This window comes from Lytechinus variegatus, chromosome 1, assembly GCF_018143015.1.
Source record: "Lytechinus variegatus isolate NC3 chromosome 1, Lvar_3.0, whole genome shotgun sequence".
NCBI classification, from domain to species: domain Eukaryota; kingdom Metazoa; phylum Echinodermata; class Echinoidea; order Temnopleuroida; family Toxopneustidae; genus Lytechinus; species Lytechinus variegatus.
This window is the reverse complement of record NC_054740.1, coordinates 61,365,186-61,383,174: the sequence shown is the minus strand read 5'-3', so window position 1 is coordinate 61,383,174 and position 17,989 is coordinate 61,365,186. Positions and strand designations below refer to the sequence as shown.

The 17,989-nt window shown below is 35.2% G+C and overlaps 1 protein-coding gene across 4 annotated transcripts in view; it reads right to left on the bottom strand.

Annotated features, from left to right (window-relative positions):
- Nucleotides 1–17,989, bottom strand: part of LOC121418826 (twitchin-like) — a 130,214-nt gene that overhangs the window by 17,180 nt on the left and 95,045 nt on the right. For all 4 annotated transcript variants that reach the window (XM_041613001.1, XM_041613016.1, XM_041613008.1 and 1 more), the window contains exons 69-86: nucleotides 17,466–17,577; nucleotides 17,018–17,190; nucleotides 16,175–16,453; nucleotides 15,465–15,752; nucleotides 14,919–14,954; nucleotides 14,564–14,611; nucleotides 14,098–14,182; nucleotides 13,440–13,640; nucleotides 11,970–12,108; nucleotides 11,092–11,291; nucleotides 10,103–10,240; nucleotides 8,788–8,833; nucleotides 7,587–7,613; nucleotides 4,931–5,005; nucleotides 4,000–4,099; nucleotides 3,222–3,339; nucleotides 2,501–2,673; nucleotides 872–911 (exon numbers count right to left, since the gene is read on the bottom strand). In XM_041613001.1, coding sequence (XP_041468935.1) covers nucleotides 872–911; nucleotides 2,501–2,673; nucleotides 3,222–3,339; nucleotides 4,000–4,099; nucleotides 4,931–5,005; nucleotides 7,587–7,613; nucleotides 8,788–8,833; nucleotides 10,103–10,240; nucleotides 11,092–11,291; nucleotides 11,970–12,108; nucleotides 13,440–13,640; nucleotides 14,098–14,182; nucleotides 14,564–14,611; nucleotides 14,919–14,954; nucleotides 15,465–15,752; nucleotides 16,175–16,453; nucleotides 17,018–17,190; nucleotides 17,466–17,577 — 2,278 coding nt within the window. The remainder of the gene's footprint in view (nucleotides 1–871; nucleotides 912–2,500; nucleotides 2,674–3,221; nucleotides 3,340–3,999; nucleotides 4,100–4,930; nucleotides 5,006–7,586; nucleotides 7,614–8,787; nucleotides 8,834–10,102; nucleotides 10,241–11,091; nucleotides 11,292–11,969; nucleotides 12,109–13,439; nucleotides 13,641–14,097; nucleotides 14,183–14,563; nucleotides 14,612–14,918; nucleotides 14,955–15,464; nucleotides 15,753–16,174; nucleotides 16,454–17,017; nucleotides 17,191–17,465; nucleotides 17,578–17,989) is intronic.

Here is a 17,989-nt window from a genome sequence, read left to right as displayed (position 1 = left end):
ATAGAAATAGTTTTTGGGCTATATAAAGGCATTATTATTATTATCTATCTGTCTGCTGTTCATCAACAAGCATCATCCATTATACATTAATACCCACAATGCATGGGTATTCTGATTCTTTTTATAGAAATAGTTTTTGCGCTATATAAATGCACTGTATTAATGTCATTATTATCATTATTATTATCTATCTGTCTGCTGTTCATCAACAAGCATCATCCATTATACATTAATACCCACAATGCATTATTCACTATCCACTGAACATAGGTGTCTCTAGATGGCACTGCTGATCTGAATTCGCCATATCGAAAATCAAACATTAATTCACTTCTGGACATATTGATATAACCCATTTTTAACACTAAATCTTTTCTGGCATGTAAAACATATCTGTACATTTAAACAAGGAAAAGATGTGTTGGTAGAAAATGAAACACAACATATTTATGGGTTTATTTTTCCAGTGTTCACATGAAGTGATATTGCTTTAATCATGAAAGGAAGCGTCATTTCATACACATGTATGATCGGAAGCTGAAGGTGAAAAATTTCATGTGTACAACAACACTGATTATAACAAAGAGATGACAACTAGAAATGGGAAGATCCCCTTGGCATACACTTTCAATAATTTGCCAGTGGAGAAAATGACCACATCTTTTTTAGTGCAAGATGTGATGACTTAGAATTTAAAAGGGCCTCTCTATAAACATGACTACAAACGAAAGAATCATCAGATATGTACTATGAGACAAACCTGTATGGTTAGAAGGAAAAGGATGAATTTTGACAAGAATAAAATGGACAAGGATTGGTTCACCAGTTACTATAAAAATATCAAAAGTGAAAGAAAGAGAAGAGTTCTTACCTTGGTTGTCTTTGGGCAGCCTTCTGCTTCATTGGATCGGCTGTGAAAACAAAGATAAAACATGAAACTAACATATTCACAAAAATAAATGTATATGTATTTGCCAAATATTATCACCTAACAAACATTTCTACATGGTTAATTTTACATACATCCTTGCATTCACGTGATACTCTTGTAATTTTTCATATATATATAGTTGGAAGAGCAATGATATCACTACTTGGCGATACTGGATTAAAATATATTAAGACAATGCTCTACTGCCCTTTGGGTAGGCAGTGATCCCAATAAATACTGTAGGTAATTCAGAGAGAACCTCGGCGTAATCAATCGATCTTCTGATTGCTTAGTAGCAAGCATAGAGCAGCGAGGCAAAATTGACATCACTGACCATCTAAAATACACCTTTTGCATGATTTAAATGGATGCAGGGAATCCTAAGGAATAGTAATTTGCAAAAACGAAAATGTAACAAAAGAAAGAGACGCCATGGTACAAAATCCAGAAAGGCAGGTGCTTTCGAAAGAAAGAGGGCTCATCAATAGCAGTGCTTGTTACTCTTCTCTACACTTTATAGGGATGCTCCTGGCTTATGGTCCATTTTCATGATATGATGCAGTATTTGGTACCCTGGGGTACCAAATAATAATCCGCCATTTTGTTGAATTGTTTATTTTATTTTTTGCGCTGTACCCTGGGTTACCAAAAATGTGTACAAGTATATTTTAATGTTTTGTACAGATTTTTTTTTTCTTTTTAGTGATCTTATGTAACAATTAATGCATGCAAATGATAACTTTATTCTATTTGTTTACTATTATTGGCATAAGATTGTATCAAAGAAAGGAAATAGGCGTTGTGATCATTGTCCCCATCATTGTCATGATTGTCGCACCGATCGTACGACCGTGATCACCATGACAACAATGTAACTGTACACTATTACAACACGAGATGGCGCTGCACAACGCCGTACCCCGGGGTACTACGGTACCCCGGTGTATGGCGTGGTGCATCATATGCCGATGCCAAGAAAGAGAGGAGCACATTTTGATGATGCAACACATCATATTCTGACATGCCGATTTAAAGGGGGAGTAAACTGTGTGTGGTCTCTCATTGACTGTGTATTATAAATACAGTCTTAAAATATACATTTTCAGATATCTACTAATATTACAGAGAATAAATTGGCCTATAATTGTTCATATAGAGAAACTAAAATGTTTTGAGAGAAAAAGTAATTGTTTCGCTACTTGGTAACATAGTTATTGCAGTATAAATGCATTGAGTAGTTAATTAGCATGTTATAATTCAAGGGGGTCTATATCACTAGACTACACTAGCATGATGGGTCAGAAAACTGGCTAGGTATAAGTAGTTGAGGACTCCAGATGGCGCTATTTGTTTGAATCTGCTTGATATTTTAAGTCTGCTTGAGATCACCTATTGTTTTGGGGTTTTTTTGTAATGTGTATGGGATAAAGTTATAATGAAAACAGGAGAAAGAAACTGGGGGTGCAGGGGTGCTGAAATCTCACACCTAATGCACAAGACTTGAAATGCCGACCGATTTTAGTGGATAGCGTATATGGGAATCGTCAATAGAATCAAGCTGATACTCACGTTCAATGTTGACCTTGACGTCAAACGTCGTCCTTCCGAAGGAGTTGGTTGCGGCGACCGTGTATGTACCTGCGTCTGAAAGCTGTGCTCCTGATATCTGTAGACCGTAGTTGAGGTTGTCAAACCTTTGCTTGAATTTGAGTGATTGTTTCAAGTCATTGCCATTGACAGACCTGTAAATAAGAAAGAAAAATAAACTGGTGAGTTATATAAAATTAACTTTTTTATATTTCAATTGAGAATCCGTGAGACACAATTGGTCAGAGTAGCGGGGCTAAAGCCGAGCTAATAGTATTCAGCACTTAGAAACATTGTATTAAGCACTACATAAATGTTGCATATCATTATCATCATTATTACAATAATAATAATAATATTAACATAAAACATTTATGAGGTGCCAATTACCTAGATGCCCATTCAATTCTGCACTATGTAATGACCCAACTTAAAGCTCCAGCTGCTAAAGGCACTTGGCGCATTCATGGAATTAATCCTGCCAGGTACCCATTTACCTCACCTGGGCTGACTGCAGCACAATGTGGGTGAATTTCTCGCTGAAGGAAATTGTGCCATGGCTGGAATTTGAACCCATGACCCTGTTTCCAAGGCGCGAGTCAGGACCACTAGATCACAATGTTCCACTTACACTAAACCAAAGGCACCACAAGCAAGAAGAAACACCATGGTCTACTAGCAACAGAGGTACAATATTGCTTACCATGTGACAACTGGCGGTGACACTCCAGCGACTTGGCAGCTAAGATGGACGTCCCTATCTTCCATGGCACTGGTGTTGATGGGTCTCTTGATAAACCTTGGTTTGCCTTCCTTTCGGTCTGGGGACAGAGACATAGTAGAAATGCAGAGGTTGCAATAGTAATAATGACATTCTGCTTTTAAACATCTGAGCCCAATCTTAGAAAGGGCTACAATTGATCCAATCAATCTCAACTGTATGGAAATACATCCATACCATAATTCTTTCTACAGAAAATTTGCATAATGTCCTTTGTATTAAAACAAAAGAGAAGCACACTGAACTTTCAAGAAAACAACGAATGTATGAATATACCTCATATCTAGAAAATATCTTGAACAAACATGCAGTTTAGAAGTTGATGTTGCTAGCTTTCTATAGTTGTAGTCGATTGGATCAACTTTTTGTAAGATGGGGCCCAGAACAACATCTCTATTGCTTTAGAGATCTACGGATATATTATTAACCAAGTCATCAGTCCTGGCTTTCCCCGGACAAAATGCATGTACATTCTCCACTCTCTGTGTAACATTCTACCAACAATTTTCAATTGCTAGGCAAACTACAAAGGCTTTCACATCCTATCAGGTAATTTACAAAAATATTGAAATATAGACACAAAATATATATGCGTAGACAGAATTAAATGTTTTTATAGCATGTGAGGTCATCCAGCATATTATTTTACCAAGTTAATGAACCATTAAAATAGAAATAAGTTTGTAATAATTTAACTCACCAATGGATAGATCTTCTTTGAAGTCTGTCTTGAGTGGTTTCCTTCTCCTCTGTCCACCAAAGTTTGCAATGCGACCGACTCCGATCTTATGTTCTCCTTCCTGTAAACCAGAAATGAACACATTCAATATTGAATTATCCAATTCCCATAGAGTTTGTACAATGACCACACAGTTTCATTAGGCAATGGGTTCACCATGCCAATATACACTCATCTTGGATAAGTTTGATTTTACAATAAATTCATAGGAGCGGAATTCACATTTTTTTATACTTGTCATAATTGGCCTAGTAATATGAATCATAATAGTGTACACTTAAGGCACTATGAAGAATATTACGGTAAATGAATGTATATAGTTCCTGATTGAATTAATTTGTAAAGTTATATGCAAGAGTAAAGAAAAAGATGTGTACCACATGAACAGAATGGCAGTATTCGTATTGATTGCAACTTTGCAATTGATTTCTGGTGTGATTCTTGCATAATAATAGGCATTTAAATAGCGCTATCTATCTAGAAATATTCTATTCCGAGGCGCGTTATTATTATTATTAGCCTGGCTTTAGCTCGATCTGCCTTTCAGCGCTCATCCATTCAAGGAGTTAATCCTGCCGGGTACCCATTCACCTCACCTGGGTTGAGTGCAGGACAATGTGGTTTAATTACTTACTGAAGGAAATTACGCCATGGCTGGGATTTGAACCGACAATCCTCTGTTTCAAAGTCAGAAGACTAATCCACTGGGCCAAAACGCATAAAATATAGATCAAAAAGTATTGATCGGTTTGCCTTATTTAAAACTCATATATCATTTTGATATTTTGCAATCAATAGCAAATAATTCCTTCTAATACCCCCTTGATGTCATATTTAACTATTTGTGAAACATCACCCAAAGACTAATACACTAGACTAGATAATGACTCACCAGCCACTTTTCACTGTCAACCAATGCTTTGTGGTTTGCTGTTGGGATGTTCTTTGCTCCTCCTCTGAAGTCTTGCTGTAAGGATCAACGTCCAAAGGAAAAAAATATAATGTTCAGATTCTCATCCACTCCTCTTAATCAACTAATGTCTTTATATTAATGAGTGTACATGTTTTACGTTACACCATTTATTTTGTGGGCATTTGTTGGTTCTGAAAGGGATAACCCAAACTTGGCATTTCAATAAGTGTGTTCTTATCATCTTCAAGAGAATGAGCAAAAATTTAGTTTTATTATTACTAGAACTGATTTATACAAGAATGGGGTGGTAATGATTCTCATTGATTTCTTTCATTATTACTTTATGGGAAATTCCATAAAATTGGTGCATGCTCATCCATATCCTTAAATGTGACACCAATCTAATATAATATGTTCCTAATTTAATACTAGTTTATATCAAAAGTGATAATGCTCTCCAATTATCATAGCATTAACAGTTCATTAAGTCAAGTAGAAATGTAGTAGGGGTTGGAACGAAGAACAAAATGATTCAATTTTCATAATTGAATTGCCCTTAATATCAAACAAATTTCTGAATTCTGATTAACTTCTTCCCTATTCTTAATCACACTGAATCTAGGTATTAAGAAAGATATGATTTTCAACAACACAGGTTATTAATAAAATATAAGACAAATGCTATATTTCATGCTAATTTACAAAAGTATACAGATTACACTGAATACCCAAGCCAAGATATATTCATAGCTTTTTTCAGTATGGAAATATCATTTATCATGCACCTGTACAATGAAATAAAAGCTATATACTTATTTAGCAAGAAGCAACAAGTTACACTCATGCAGAAGAACAATATTGTTAAAACAAATTACACAATTATATAACAATGGCAATTGAAACAAAAACCTTGAGGTTAAAGAAAACACATTTTTAGTTAGAATGGGACTACAATATAGATCTGCATTGCTATACATAAGTAAGTGCTGTAGTCTGTAATTATTATTCAAACTGGTGGAGATATTTCACAACACAAATACATGTATGAAACACTCAAAAAATATTTTTTTAAATAAAAAAAGAAGTTTGCATATATATGTTTGGGTTGACAATTTCTTATCACAATTTTTTATTTGACTATTGTCTAAAATAACAATATAAATTCAGAATAAGTGCATTAAATCATCTTTCAATAGGTAGCAGAATTCCATTAGAACCATGATCTATATCTAACACACAGCGATTTATTAAATCTAACATCAGTTTTTTTGTATTGATCAAGTTTGATTTTCATAATGTTCTTAATATTATATTAATCATGCAAAAGTCAAATATACTTTACACACATTTCAAAGTTATTCAACCTAGATACATGTGCATCTCACTACAATACAGACTATGTTTATCAATAATAAACAGAAGAGTTTGTTGGGGTTGCAATTATAGGCATATATAGAAAAAAGGGAAAAAATTCTAAATAGGCCTATATTAATCTGTCTACACTGTATGCAGTTAATATTACAGACTGTACTTCAACTATCAATAGATACAAAGCACATACATATATCTACAGTTGAGGCCAGAAGTTTACATACACCCAGGATATTTAAAGAAAAGTTGACACTTACCAAACATCATAAAATTTACTGTATCTTATGAAATATTTGTGCTATCATGACGAATTTGATATCAAACAAATGAGTATGTCATGCCCCTTCATCACATTGCTTTGGCATTAGGAGCTTAAAAATATTTAAATATTTTTAATTAAATATTTAATAATATTCTAAAAAAAAAAAGAATCTTCATATTTTAGACAAATTATAAATAAAAACTGGACAAAACTTTTCATATTTGTGCTAGCTACTTCTCAACACAAACATTTCAGATTACAATTTTTTGTTCAGTGGTGACATATTATGATAGAAAGTGTAATATAAATCATAGATTTGAATTTATATATTTCTATGAAACAATTTTTGAAAATGTAATAACAAACAATAGAATACATTTGGCATGAATATAAATTTTTTCCTTCAAAGAAAATTTCACCTGAAATGTACTTTAATCCTAATGGCATCCCAATTATGTGATACCAAATTTGTCATGGTAGCATTTATATTTCTGAAAATATATTAAATGTTACGATGTCTGGCAAGCGAACAAATTTTACTGAATTCCATGGGTGTATGTAAACTTTCGGCCTCAACTGTACATAACTGATCATGCAAGATAAATGAATACATAAATACAAATTATTGAAATCACCACACTTACGATAGCCTGACGGAAGTTATTTGAAATTCAAAATAGAAGAGTATGGTAAAGAATATGTGAGAAATAGGACACTGCAAAATGACAGTAGTTTAAATAAAATACATCTACTGATTAGCTACTTAACCCCGACACAAATGTATGTGTTCGTAAAACAACACAAAATCTAATATACATGTATATTTATAAATTTACCTTGATTGCTGACATATACATATATTAGAACTTAAATAGCTGACATGTACTTGTACATATATGCATTAGAAATAATGTAAATTTTACACGAGTTATGAACACAATTAAAATATTAAAGTTCACTCAAAATCTGTTATTGCTTTTTCTCCATATTTTTCACTTTTACCTCCCCGAAATCAAAGATATCCTTTTCCTGATGAAATAGAACATGCAAATAGAGAGAACATTTATTTGCAATTATCATAAATCTTTGTCACATCTTGATGATAATTCAAGCAAAGGAAACATATATATATATACGAATGGTTAATCAAAGATTTTGATATATGATAAAATATGAAGAAGGGTAGATCACAAGACTTGTTTTTTTCATTTAGAAAATTAATTTCTAAGATATCTGACTAGAAAGCCACAGTAAGGTGATAAAAATGTATAAATTAGGATATTTGATACAGGTGTACAAGTCATAAACAATCTTAGAATTTCTAGGATAATTATTTGATTGTTGATGATATTAAGCCATCAACAACATTTAATGTGTGAATATAGTACATAAAACTCAATCTTTTGGTCCTGATACATTAACTCCTTCTTTTCCCACTTGTCAATTTCTTTCCTGCCTCTTCAAAAATCATGTTAAACTGGCAAAAAATGTTGCATGTAACTATTCTACTGTCCTTTAGAAAAATATATATTACATCAAACATGTCTTCATCAAGCACCCTTGTCCACTTAATAAAACCCCATTCTCCATTCCCAAACCAAGATGCAAATTTATAATGACTAGCTTCATATCCTCTAATAATATTACATTTATTTCTAATTCCATATTAACATGCTTTCTGAATATGTCTGAAATAAATTTCAAATTCAATTGAATATAAGGATCTGTTTTCATCTACAATACTCCATAAGATGTTCCTTAGGTCTTACATGCTCTTTCGATGCATTGAGAAAAAAAAATCTCTAAATTACAAAATTATCAATTTCCCATTCTTCATATGCATATGATACTCTTTCTCTGTCATAAAGCATGCTGTTCCAATTCAATGCAAATGAAGCTAAATCTTATTGAGATTATGACCCTGTAACACAATGTCATGTAACTAATCATATGGCTGATTTTTACGATTAATGGCAATGATCATAATATGCAATCAATCATATAAATCCAATGTATTTTCAGTTGCTTAGCTGTGTGTTAACAGGCCCAAGGATCATGGAAATTTTGAACGTAAACATTTCAGGAAATCCTTCCTTTTTGATTGGCTGCTGAGTGATATCACCATGGTAACACCAGTTTCCATGGTTACCAGTAATGGGAAGTTTAATGGAATAGGAAAGTGTATAATGATTATAAGACTTACCCTAAGCCAGGGGTGGTCTAGTGCTTCATGTGCTGCCATTCTTTCTCTGGAAATGATAAATATAAAAACAATACTTCTGGTTAAAGTGCTTCGGAATGAAATCAGCTTAATATATTATTCTTTCACTTTCTTTACATGTATTGCATCTCTCTATAAACTCTGAATTGTTCTATATAAGGTACATGCAGTTTACCAAAAGTTGAGACTCCAACTTTCTTGGTAGCATCCCATGAAGAGTTTTTCATTGACATTACTCACATTCCATCAAAGACAAAAACAGTGGACAAGAAAAAGAAAGCCTCGGTGAAAGATGTTTAGTAATAAATCATATATAATACCTGATATATAATCAAATTGATTTTGACCTGCTGAATATGATTTTCTTTTCTTTTGCAAGTTGATTTCATCAAATGCATTCTTCCCTAATATGCAATATTGATGTAATGTGATTTATAATTCATTTACACTCAGGACCCATTTACATAATTTTGTTATTTATAATGAATATCTTTGTTTTGTGTAATTTATATGTTATCATTGTTATTTATCTACTCTTTGTATAATGTTTTGTATGTTTTTATGCAATGTAAACACATATATTTCAGCCACTGCTTGCCAACCATATACTATTATTAATAAACCATTTCTCTTGTATTCTATTCTATTCTTATAGTAGGATTCCTGATAAAAGATGTGGAAACAGACTTTGACAAGTTCTCTGAGTGATATGTTATTATCAATACAGGAATTAACAGCTAATATAGTAATATAAAAGCAAATTCAATTCCAAATCACTGACTGCAAATTGAAACTGATTTGGACCCCAAGGTTTGCAGCAAAACAGGATTATGATTCTTAGTACTCCTTGCATTCTGATGAATTCATATAAAATAATTATACCTCTTCAAACTTTCTTATTCAAGGCGAAAGGCAAATTGTTAAAAGTTGTGTGTCGTAGGCAGGTCATGTAGTGAGTGGCGAGCTTAACACAAATTCGTAAACATTGTTTTGAGAAGGGTGCTTGAGTTCAAGGGGGCTGGCTAGTCAGAGAAGGAGGGGGTGACCGAAGAAGACATGGAAGAAGCAGGTGGTGGAGGAGAGTAAGAGGAATGGGTGGTAGGGAGGAGAATGCACAGAATGGGGCAAAGTGGATAGATGGGGAGAGGGTGATTTCCTGGAACCTTTCCATGAAAGTTGTCAGCACTGACACATTGTCTTTCTCCGACAGTTTCCATAGTAACAATCAGAGGCTAGGGTCTCTTAGCCAATAAAACCAAGCATTTCGCCAGATTAAAAGAAGGACGAGTTGACTTACGACTTGTCCTTGATGAGTAATCTGCTGATGAAGTCTTGTGCTTCCGGTGAGATGTCCCTGAACGCTGACTTGTCAAAGGACCACTTACACGATCGTATCCTGTCTGCATCGTTGTCAAACGGATGGAGACCACTCAGACTGTAAAGAGATATGATACAGCATCATTAGTAAAACTATCAAATATTATACTTTATCATGATATACTTATTATCATATTTTGGGACTATGTTACTTTGCTAATGGTTTTCAAATTCACAGAGCTACCAACCTAAACAAGAACATTTCAGTATTTTTGCGAGGAAATCAGTATTTTCAAAGAAATACCATAGGACACCACATAAAACTGAAACTTGAGAAATCAGTATTTTGCATGAAACCATCAGTATTCTCATTTTTCAGTACTAAATACTGAAAATCCGTACTTCTTGGCAGCTCTGAATTCATCATTCATTTGGGGTTAGATATGTAAAACAATTGTGATTAATCACAAAAAGAAGTAACACAGAAAAGAATATATTGAAAAATATATTTGAAAAAAATATGTACACATCTAGATGAAGATTCAGAAAGAACTAAATTAGAAAACAATAATACCCACATAGTACATTTAATAATGTACCATACAGTAACAACCACACCTTATATTATTTTAAAACTGCATTTTACAATAAAACTACATATTGCATTAAAATTTACACCAAGCATGAAAAAACATACACATGGACATCTTGCTCTGAAAACTACATATATATTTGCATCACAATTTGCATCTTGTATGAAAGTAAAGCGAATATCAAAAACTAAACCCAACATCAAAAACCACAACTTACATTAAATCTACACCTTACATGAAATCTACATCTTGCATTAGAGTCAAGAACAGATACAATCAAACATATCAAGCATTAAAAAAAGCATATCTCCTATGATTTGTCACCACCCAGAAACCAAAGCTTCACTTGCAAACCCGTCGCAGCATCAATACTCACAGCATGTAGACGATGAGACCAATGCTCCACATATCTGTTGAGAAGCCGACCTGGTCACCGTTGAGGACCTCCGGCGAAGCATAGTCTGGTTCGGCGTAGGCAATCTTTACCCTTTCATCTGGATCTAACTTGGCGGCCAGACCAAAGTCAATGATCTTGATGCTATCACCACGCTTGGTCTCATACAGTATACTTTGTGGCTGTTGTCATAGGGAAACAAGGGAATTATAAAGTAGTGTAAAATTTTAAACTGAAAAATTATGAAGATGATTTTAATATCTGCAATTCAGTATGTTTTTTAGTATGTACATTGTGAAGAAACAAGTGGAGCACAAAACATCATAAAAAGATGCTGAAGAAGTCTGAAATGAACTTTTCATCATATTGATTGTTCAAATTATGTTCTCAGATTTTGCTAGCACAAACAACCTAAAAAAATCTGTTTACCTGCGGTTTAAAATGATCATTTGTTTAAAGTTGGTATAAGTTGCAATGTGTTTTCTTTATTTCCACGGACTAAAAAGTGCAAATATTATGAGCAATGTACAGAAACATCAGTTTGATTTCTTGCCCTTTTTCCTTGTCACAATGTGGATATCGATATCTGCAAGCATTACAGAAATGGGAAGTGTTCACTAAGTGTGTATATTCTTTACAAAATTGTACTGCCATGTAATGGAAGAGACCAAAGGCCAAGAATATATATGAGAAAATTATCCCTATGTTGTCAAAAATTCCAAAGCAAGATTTTTTTTAAAAGTGAAAACTTTTCTTGATACACACCGTACGTTGTAAGTAAATAGAGTCTGATTAATACCATGGATCAAAGATCTGAAGAAATGTAGAACATGGGTAAAGAAAGAAGTAGACATACTCACCCTGAGAGCAAGATGCATGTGATTTTGAAGGTGAATGTGTAGTAGACCCTCGCAGACTTGCCTTGTGTATCGAGCCACCACCTCCTCTGAGAGAGTACCTCTCTCTTTGGCTCTCTGGAATGCATCTCCACCGCTTACACTGAACAAAAGGATACAAGGTTATTATCACAAACATAGACTTGCTATTTACAAAAACAGTCAATGATAGATAATGCATGCTATTGGTCATTTTGCCCCCCCCCCCCTCTTTAGAATACAGTAATATCTGTTAATATAGGCCCCTCTCAAGGGTATATGTAAAAAAAGGTGAACAACTTCATGTGTCTACCAGGCAAGTGGCCCTTGGGAACAAGTTTACTTAAGGAGCACTGTGTTTTCATGACAAATTGACACCATTTGGATATAAATCACCCAGAGTGGAACAAGGTTTCATGACCTGCCAATGTTGTCGGAAATGCCATTGTCAATTTAATACTTTAATATGATAAAGGCATTATCTCAACTTTCCCTGGCTGTAAATTAATATTAATAATTTGATAATAATTTGTTGAAGCGCCGTGGTGTAGCGGTTCTGACTCTCGCCTTGTAATCAGAGGGTCGTGTGTTCGAATTCCACCATGGCCTAGCGCCCTTTGGCAAGGCGTCAATCCACACTTTGCCACTCTCACCCGGGTGCTAATTGGGTACCAGTAGGAAACAACCGTCATTGTGGTTGGTTTAGCAAGTCTGCGCCTAACAGGCTGCTTGGAATGTTATGAATCCAGTGACCGGGTAATAATAATTGTGAAGCGCTTTGAACAGTCGTAGATTAATAAAGCGCTATATAAATGCCAATTATTATCATTATTATTATTATAAACACTTCTTGTGTAACACATATCGCATTATGAATATAACATCTCCATGCCCTTCCAAAGGACTTGGATATTATTATCCAGGCTCCAGCTTGGCGGTCGTAATTACTTACAGCGCAAACGCATTTAAAGCAATTAATTCCTACCAGGTACCCATTTATCTCACCTGGGTCGAATGCAGTACAATGTGGATAAATTTCTTGCTGAAGGGAAATTTGCCATGGTTGGGATTCGAACCCACGACCCTCTGTTTCAGAGTCCAGAGACTAATCCACTGGGCCACAACGCTCATGGTGAGTATATCATAAAACTGTTCATAAGTTATGAATGGCTTTATGAATGACCGGTGATCCTTGGGAACTAAATCAACAACAAAAGAAGTGTGGGCCCTTCCCTCTATGACCTTAAAGATTTTTTGCCTTTATTATTTTTCCCCATTTGTGCTGTAATACAAAAAAAAATAAACAAAAAATATGCCCTAAAAATATCAAAATATTAGGCCTGTAGATGCAACCTGCCCCTCAACGATACCCAAAGCAAACATAGGCGCCAGTTGTGTCGTTCCAATCGGCTGACATCAATTTAGAGTTGCGTCATATTTTGCCGGTGGACTTACAAGTCAGTGATGAGGACAAATTTGTCGTCCATGTCGAAGGCGTCGTGGCACTGCTGTAGCCTGGGGTGCTGCAGCTGGTTCATTGCCTCGATTTCTTCTTTGATGAAGGCCTTGTCCTTGGGCTCTACGTCCATGAACTTGGCTGCGAAGGTTCGGCCGGTGCCCCTTTCGATGCAGCGGTGGACCACACCGAATGGACCCCTAGTCAAAAAAAGAGGAGATATTTTGATATAATGCATGGAAATTATAGTAGATATATTCACATAATGCATTGAAAATAATAGTAGATATATACATATGATGCATGAAAATAATAGTAGATACACGAGAGCATGGGGTATTCTTTTTGTGTTTACTAACAAATTCAACAAAGCCAATACTATCATACCCTGCTAATAGTTAGAAAGCATTGGCATATATGTAGACATTTCACTTCTTTATGTGATCCACAAACCATGGCACAATGAATGATAAATGCAAGTTTAAAAAGTTTTTGTTTTTTCTTTTATAGTCAATGTATAATTCTTTATATCCAATGAGAATCCAGGGTAGTATATATTATATCAAGGATCTCCTGAAGGGTATCTGAAGAGCAATGTAAACAAATAATGATGGAAATTATATTATATATGGTTCAGGAAAAACATATATATCTTACCTGCCGATTTCTTCTCCTATGTGATACCTGTCTTCTACGTTACCACGGCGAACCTTACAACTGGTAGGCTGGAAGGATTCATCAACTAGGAAACAGAAGAACAGAATTCAGGAATTACAAATATTTTAGATGAATAACTTACAAGCATTACGCCGGATTCTGTTTTTATTGCTGAATCCAATTGATCCTTTTTAAGTGCAAATGAAAATATACACCGAACAAATGATATGTATTTGGACTTTATCTGAAGCAAAGACAGCGAAACTGAGAACCATTGAACAAGTTCAGCTTATATACATGTACCAATTCTAAATTTTGAGCATGATCTACAGACAGGTAAAGCATCAGTACTTCAAATCGGTATAAAGACAATCCTTGACTAAGATATGGCAAACTTAGCCAACCAATACTAAGAAACTAGACCCTTTAACCATAAAATGAAGTCTTTATGCATCTCATTACTCACCACATTGGTCATAGTCTCTGACAGGTGGAACTTTGGGTCTGGCTGGAGCTGAAGATGGATGAGAAAAATGAACAACAGGAAGTGAGATACACATAGGAATTGAACAGAAGATAAAAGAGGGTCGCACAAAGAGGGTGCTTCAGGTCATGGTGAAATAGTCAAGTAAAATTAGACATCGTTAGTATCATTATTACTATCCTAATAACTTTAGTCATCATCATCACCATCATTATCATTATCATAATAGCCATCACTCAGACAGTACTAAAAGTAATTTACCAATACCCAACTAATATTTCTTCAGCCAAAGTTATATTAATCAATCCTATTAATCTATCTTTTCTTTATCACTTACCTTCTTCTTCTTCTACATACTTCCTCTTCTCTGGAGCTATTGGAATGGATAAAAAAACAGGGAAAATAGAGAATTATCAATGAAATGTTTAGAGGGTCTTAACATCAAGGTCAATTGTCATCACATCATCAAACATCTAAATCCAGATTATTTGCATAACCTAACTCAAGTTGAAATATGACCACACTGAAAATCACTATAAAATTACATATAAAGCGCATTTATGTGCCACACAGAGTATTTTTATTGTTTTGGGAAAGGACCCAACATCTGACGGGAAGGCTATGCTTATTTTGTCAATTTTTCAGCAATCACACATTTTGTACAAGAATCACTTGGCATATACTTTGTAACTTCCGAGGTGTTGTACAACACAAATATATTCTTATTCGTGTGATGGTGCAACATTTCGCATTCAGTGAAAGAAAGAGACTTTCTATTCAACTCGGCTATGCCTTGTTGAATAGAGTATCTTTCTTTGTCCTCATGAAAGGTCTTGCACCATCACAATCATGCCTATTTGCTATTTGTACACTATATACCTACCGGGCTTTGTGATGGTGTGCGAGCACTCCGTTCCCTCACCACGACCGTAGATATTCTCAGCCTGGACACGGAACTTGTACGGCTTGTTGTTGTCCAAGAACTGGACCACGGCGGAGGTGGCGCTACCCGAACAACACCTTGCCCAGGTGGAACCGTTGTCGGTGCTGCGATCGACGACGTAGGTCAGGGGGCTGTAGCCACCGTCGTCCTCGGGTTTGACCCAGGTCAACTCCACGGAGTCGTGGGTCACGTCGTTGCAGCGGACACTGCTCACCTTCTCTGGTGCGTCTGAATTGTGAATGAAGGTACAGAGTGCGATAGGAAGTGTGTGTTTGTGATGCATGTATTTGTACTTGTGAATGTACATGTACATGTACATAATTGATGACCGGTTCAAATAATGACAATAACACAAGACAAGTTTTGAAAAGAAAATTGCTGAAGCATTTATGACTGCTTTATCACAAGCAAAAGTAGCATCTAAATGTTTGTTCAAAACCATTTCCAAATGTGGACTGGTATTATTTATTTCACATGTGTCGAATAAAATCTAAAAATCCATATATCAAAGACTTATGTAACAAAAACGCATCACACTCAAAAATAAAAGATTATTCCCTCTTTAACCCTACATTTACTATTTTTCACATCTCTAAGACTGAATAGTCCTTCACTCGTGATTCCCATATCCTGTAACTACATGTACCTACCTGTGATGCAGATGTCGATGTCGGCAGAGTCATCACCGACTTCGTTCTCTGCGACGAAGGTGTACTTGCCGGAGTTCGACCTCTCCGCTTCTTTGATGAGGAGCGTGACAAACTTGTCACCCTTCTCAACGCCCCTGGTCATGGACCTGCCATCCTTGAGGATGGAACCCTCTGCCTTCGGTCGTCCGGAGAAGCCGACCTTGATGTTGACTTCTTCGCCCTTTGCGAAGGTCACTGTGGCACCCTGGTAGCGCAGGGGTATCCTGACCGTGGGCTTGGCTGGAGAGGAGAGAGAGAGAACATTACAATTAACTTCATTTGAAAGTTGTGTTTTTTAATCAAATACAACTTTGGAAATCAATTGTAAGTACATGAATTTTGATTCAAAGCTTGATAAAATTTCATTTTTTAATTTTTTTTAAAGAAAGACAGGAAAAGGGATTTGATTCCCTGTTTACCAAGAAAAACACTCAAGGGTCTGTATTATGAACTCAAGTATAATTTGAAGTCTAAAGTTCAAATATAGACACTATACATACACATATACAACTACTACACATATCTATAGACACACATCTAAAGTTGAGGTGTGTCTATGGATAGCCAATAGCAAAAATGATAACCCCCAACAGATTTTTAGACTACGTGCATATTATTTTCCCAAGAATAAAGGTCTAGGGAAAATAATATGCCTATAGCCTAAGATCATTGATCGGTAATAGTTTTAACTGTCATCTGAATATGAGAGCGGTCAATATTTGTTTTATATACCAATTATTTCTTAGCAGGGAAATAGTAAAACTATTGCCTTGCTCCAATCATGACAATCGGTATATAACTTACTCTTAAGGTTGAGCATTGCTCTGCTTGTCTTCTTGCCGCCAGGGTTGCTGATCTCAATGCTGAACTCGTCCTCGTCATCGCGCTCCAGGTCGTTGATGATGAGGGTGGATGTGGTATCCGATGTCTCGATCTCAAACTTGTTACTGTTGAAGAGCTCCCTCTCTCCCTTATACCTGAACAAGAGATTGAATATATACTGTGAAATGGGAGAACACAATCAAAATGTTGACAGTTCTTCAATAGATTGACTGTTTCAGACTGATGTGATAATGCTTATGGTCATAATTTTACTGCAATATACTTAAGCTTCCTTGAATTTCAAAGATTATTTACAAAAATTACCAATAATATTTCAAATTTTTAAACTGACAATAATTAATAGATATAGAAAGTGTGTGTGGGAGAGGGTGGGGCCTGAAAAGACTGCAGAGATAAGAGAGCATCTTACCAAGTGACATCGGGTGTGGGAAGTCCAGAGAATGCACAGCTGAATTTGACAGATTTACCCTGGATGCCTGTGGCATCCTTTACTTGTTCTTCAAACTTGGGCTTGACCACAGCTGCAGAGAGAGAGAAAAAAAGAGAGAATAATAAACAAAGAGCAGCAAACACAAAAACACTTTGTTTACACACATCATAGCTTATTGCATTTTCCATTAATCTCAAGGGCCACATTTTTTTGTGACTGTGGCCTGTATAGTAGATTATTTATTTGTTTATTATACATTATTCATGTTTATTGTATCTGTGTCATACATTTATTTCATATGTACATACTGTATTATCTGAATTATTATTTATTGCGCCTCCCTCATAAAACCAGAGGACATAGACCTTCAAATTTTGTTGATTGCATTTGTAGGGAAAACAGATAACTTGTTACATGATTTTCCAATGCTCATGTCTGTCAGATCGCGCACGAAGCCTGACGTACTACTGTTGATTCATTCTCGGATGCGTCCGATTTATAGT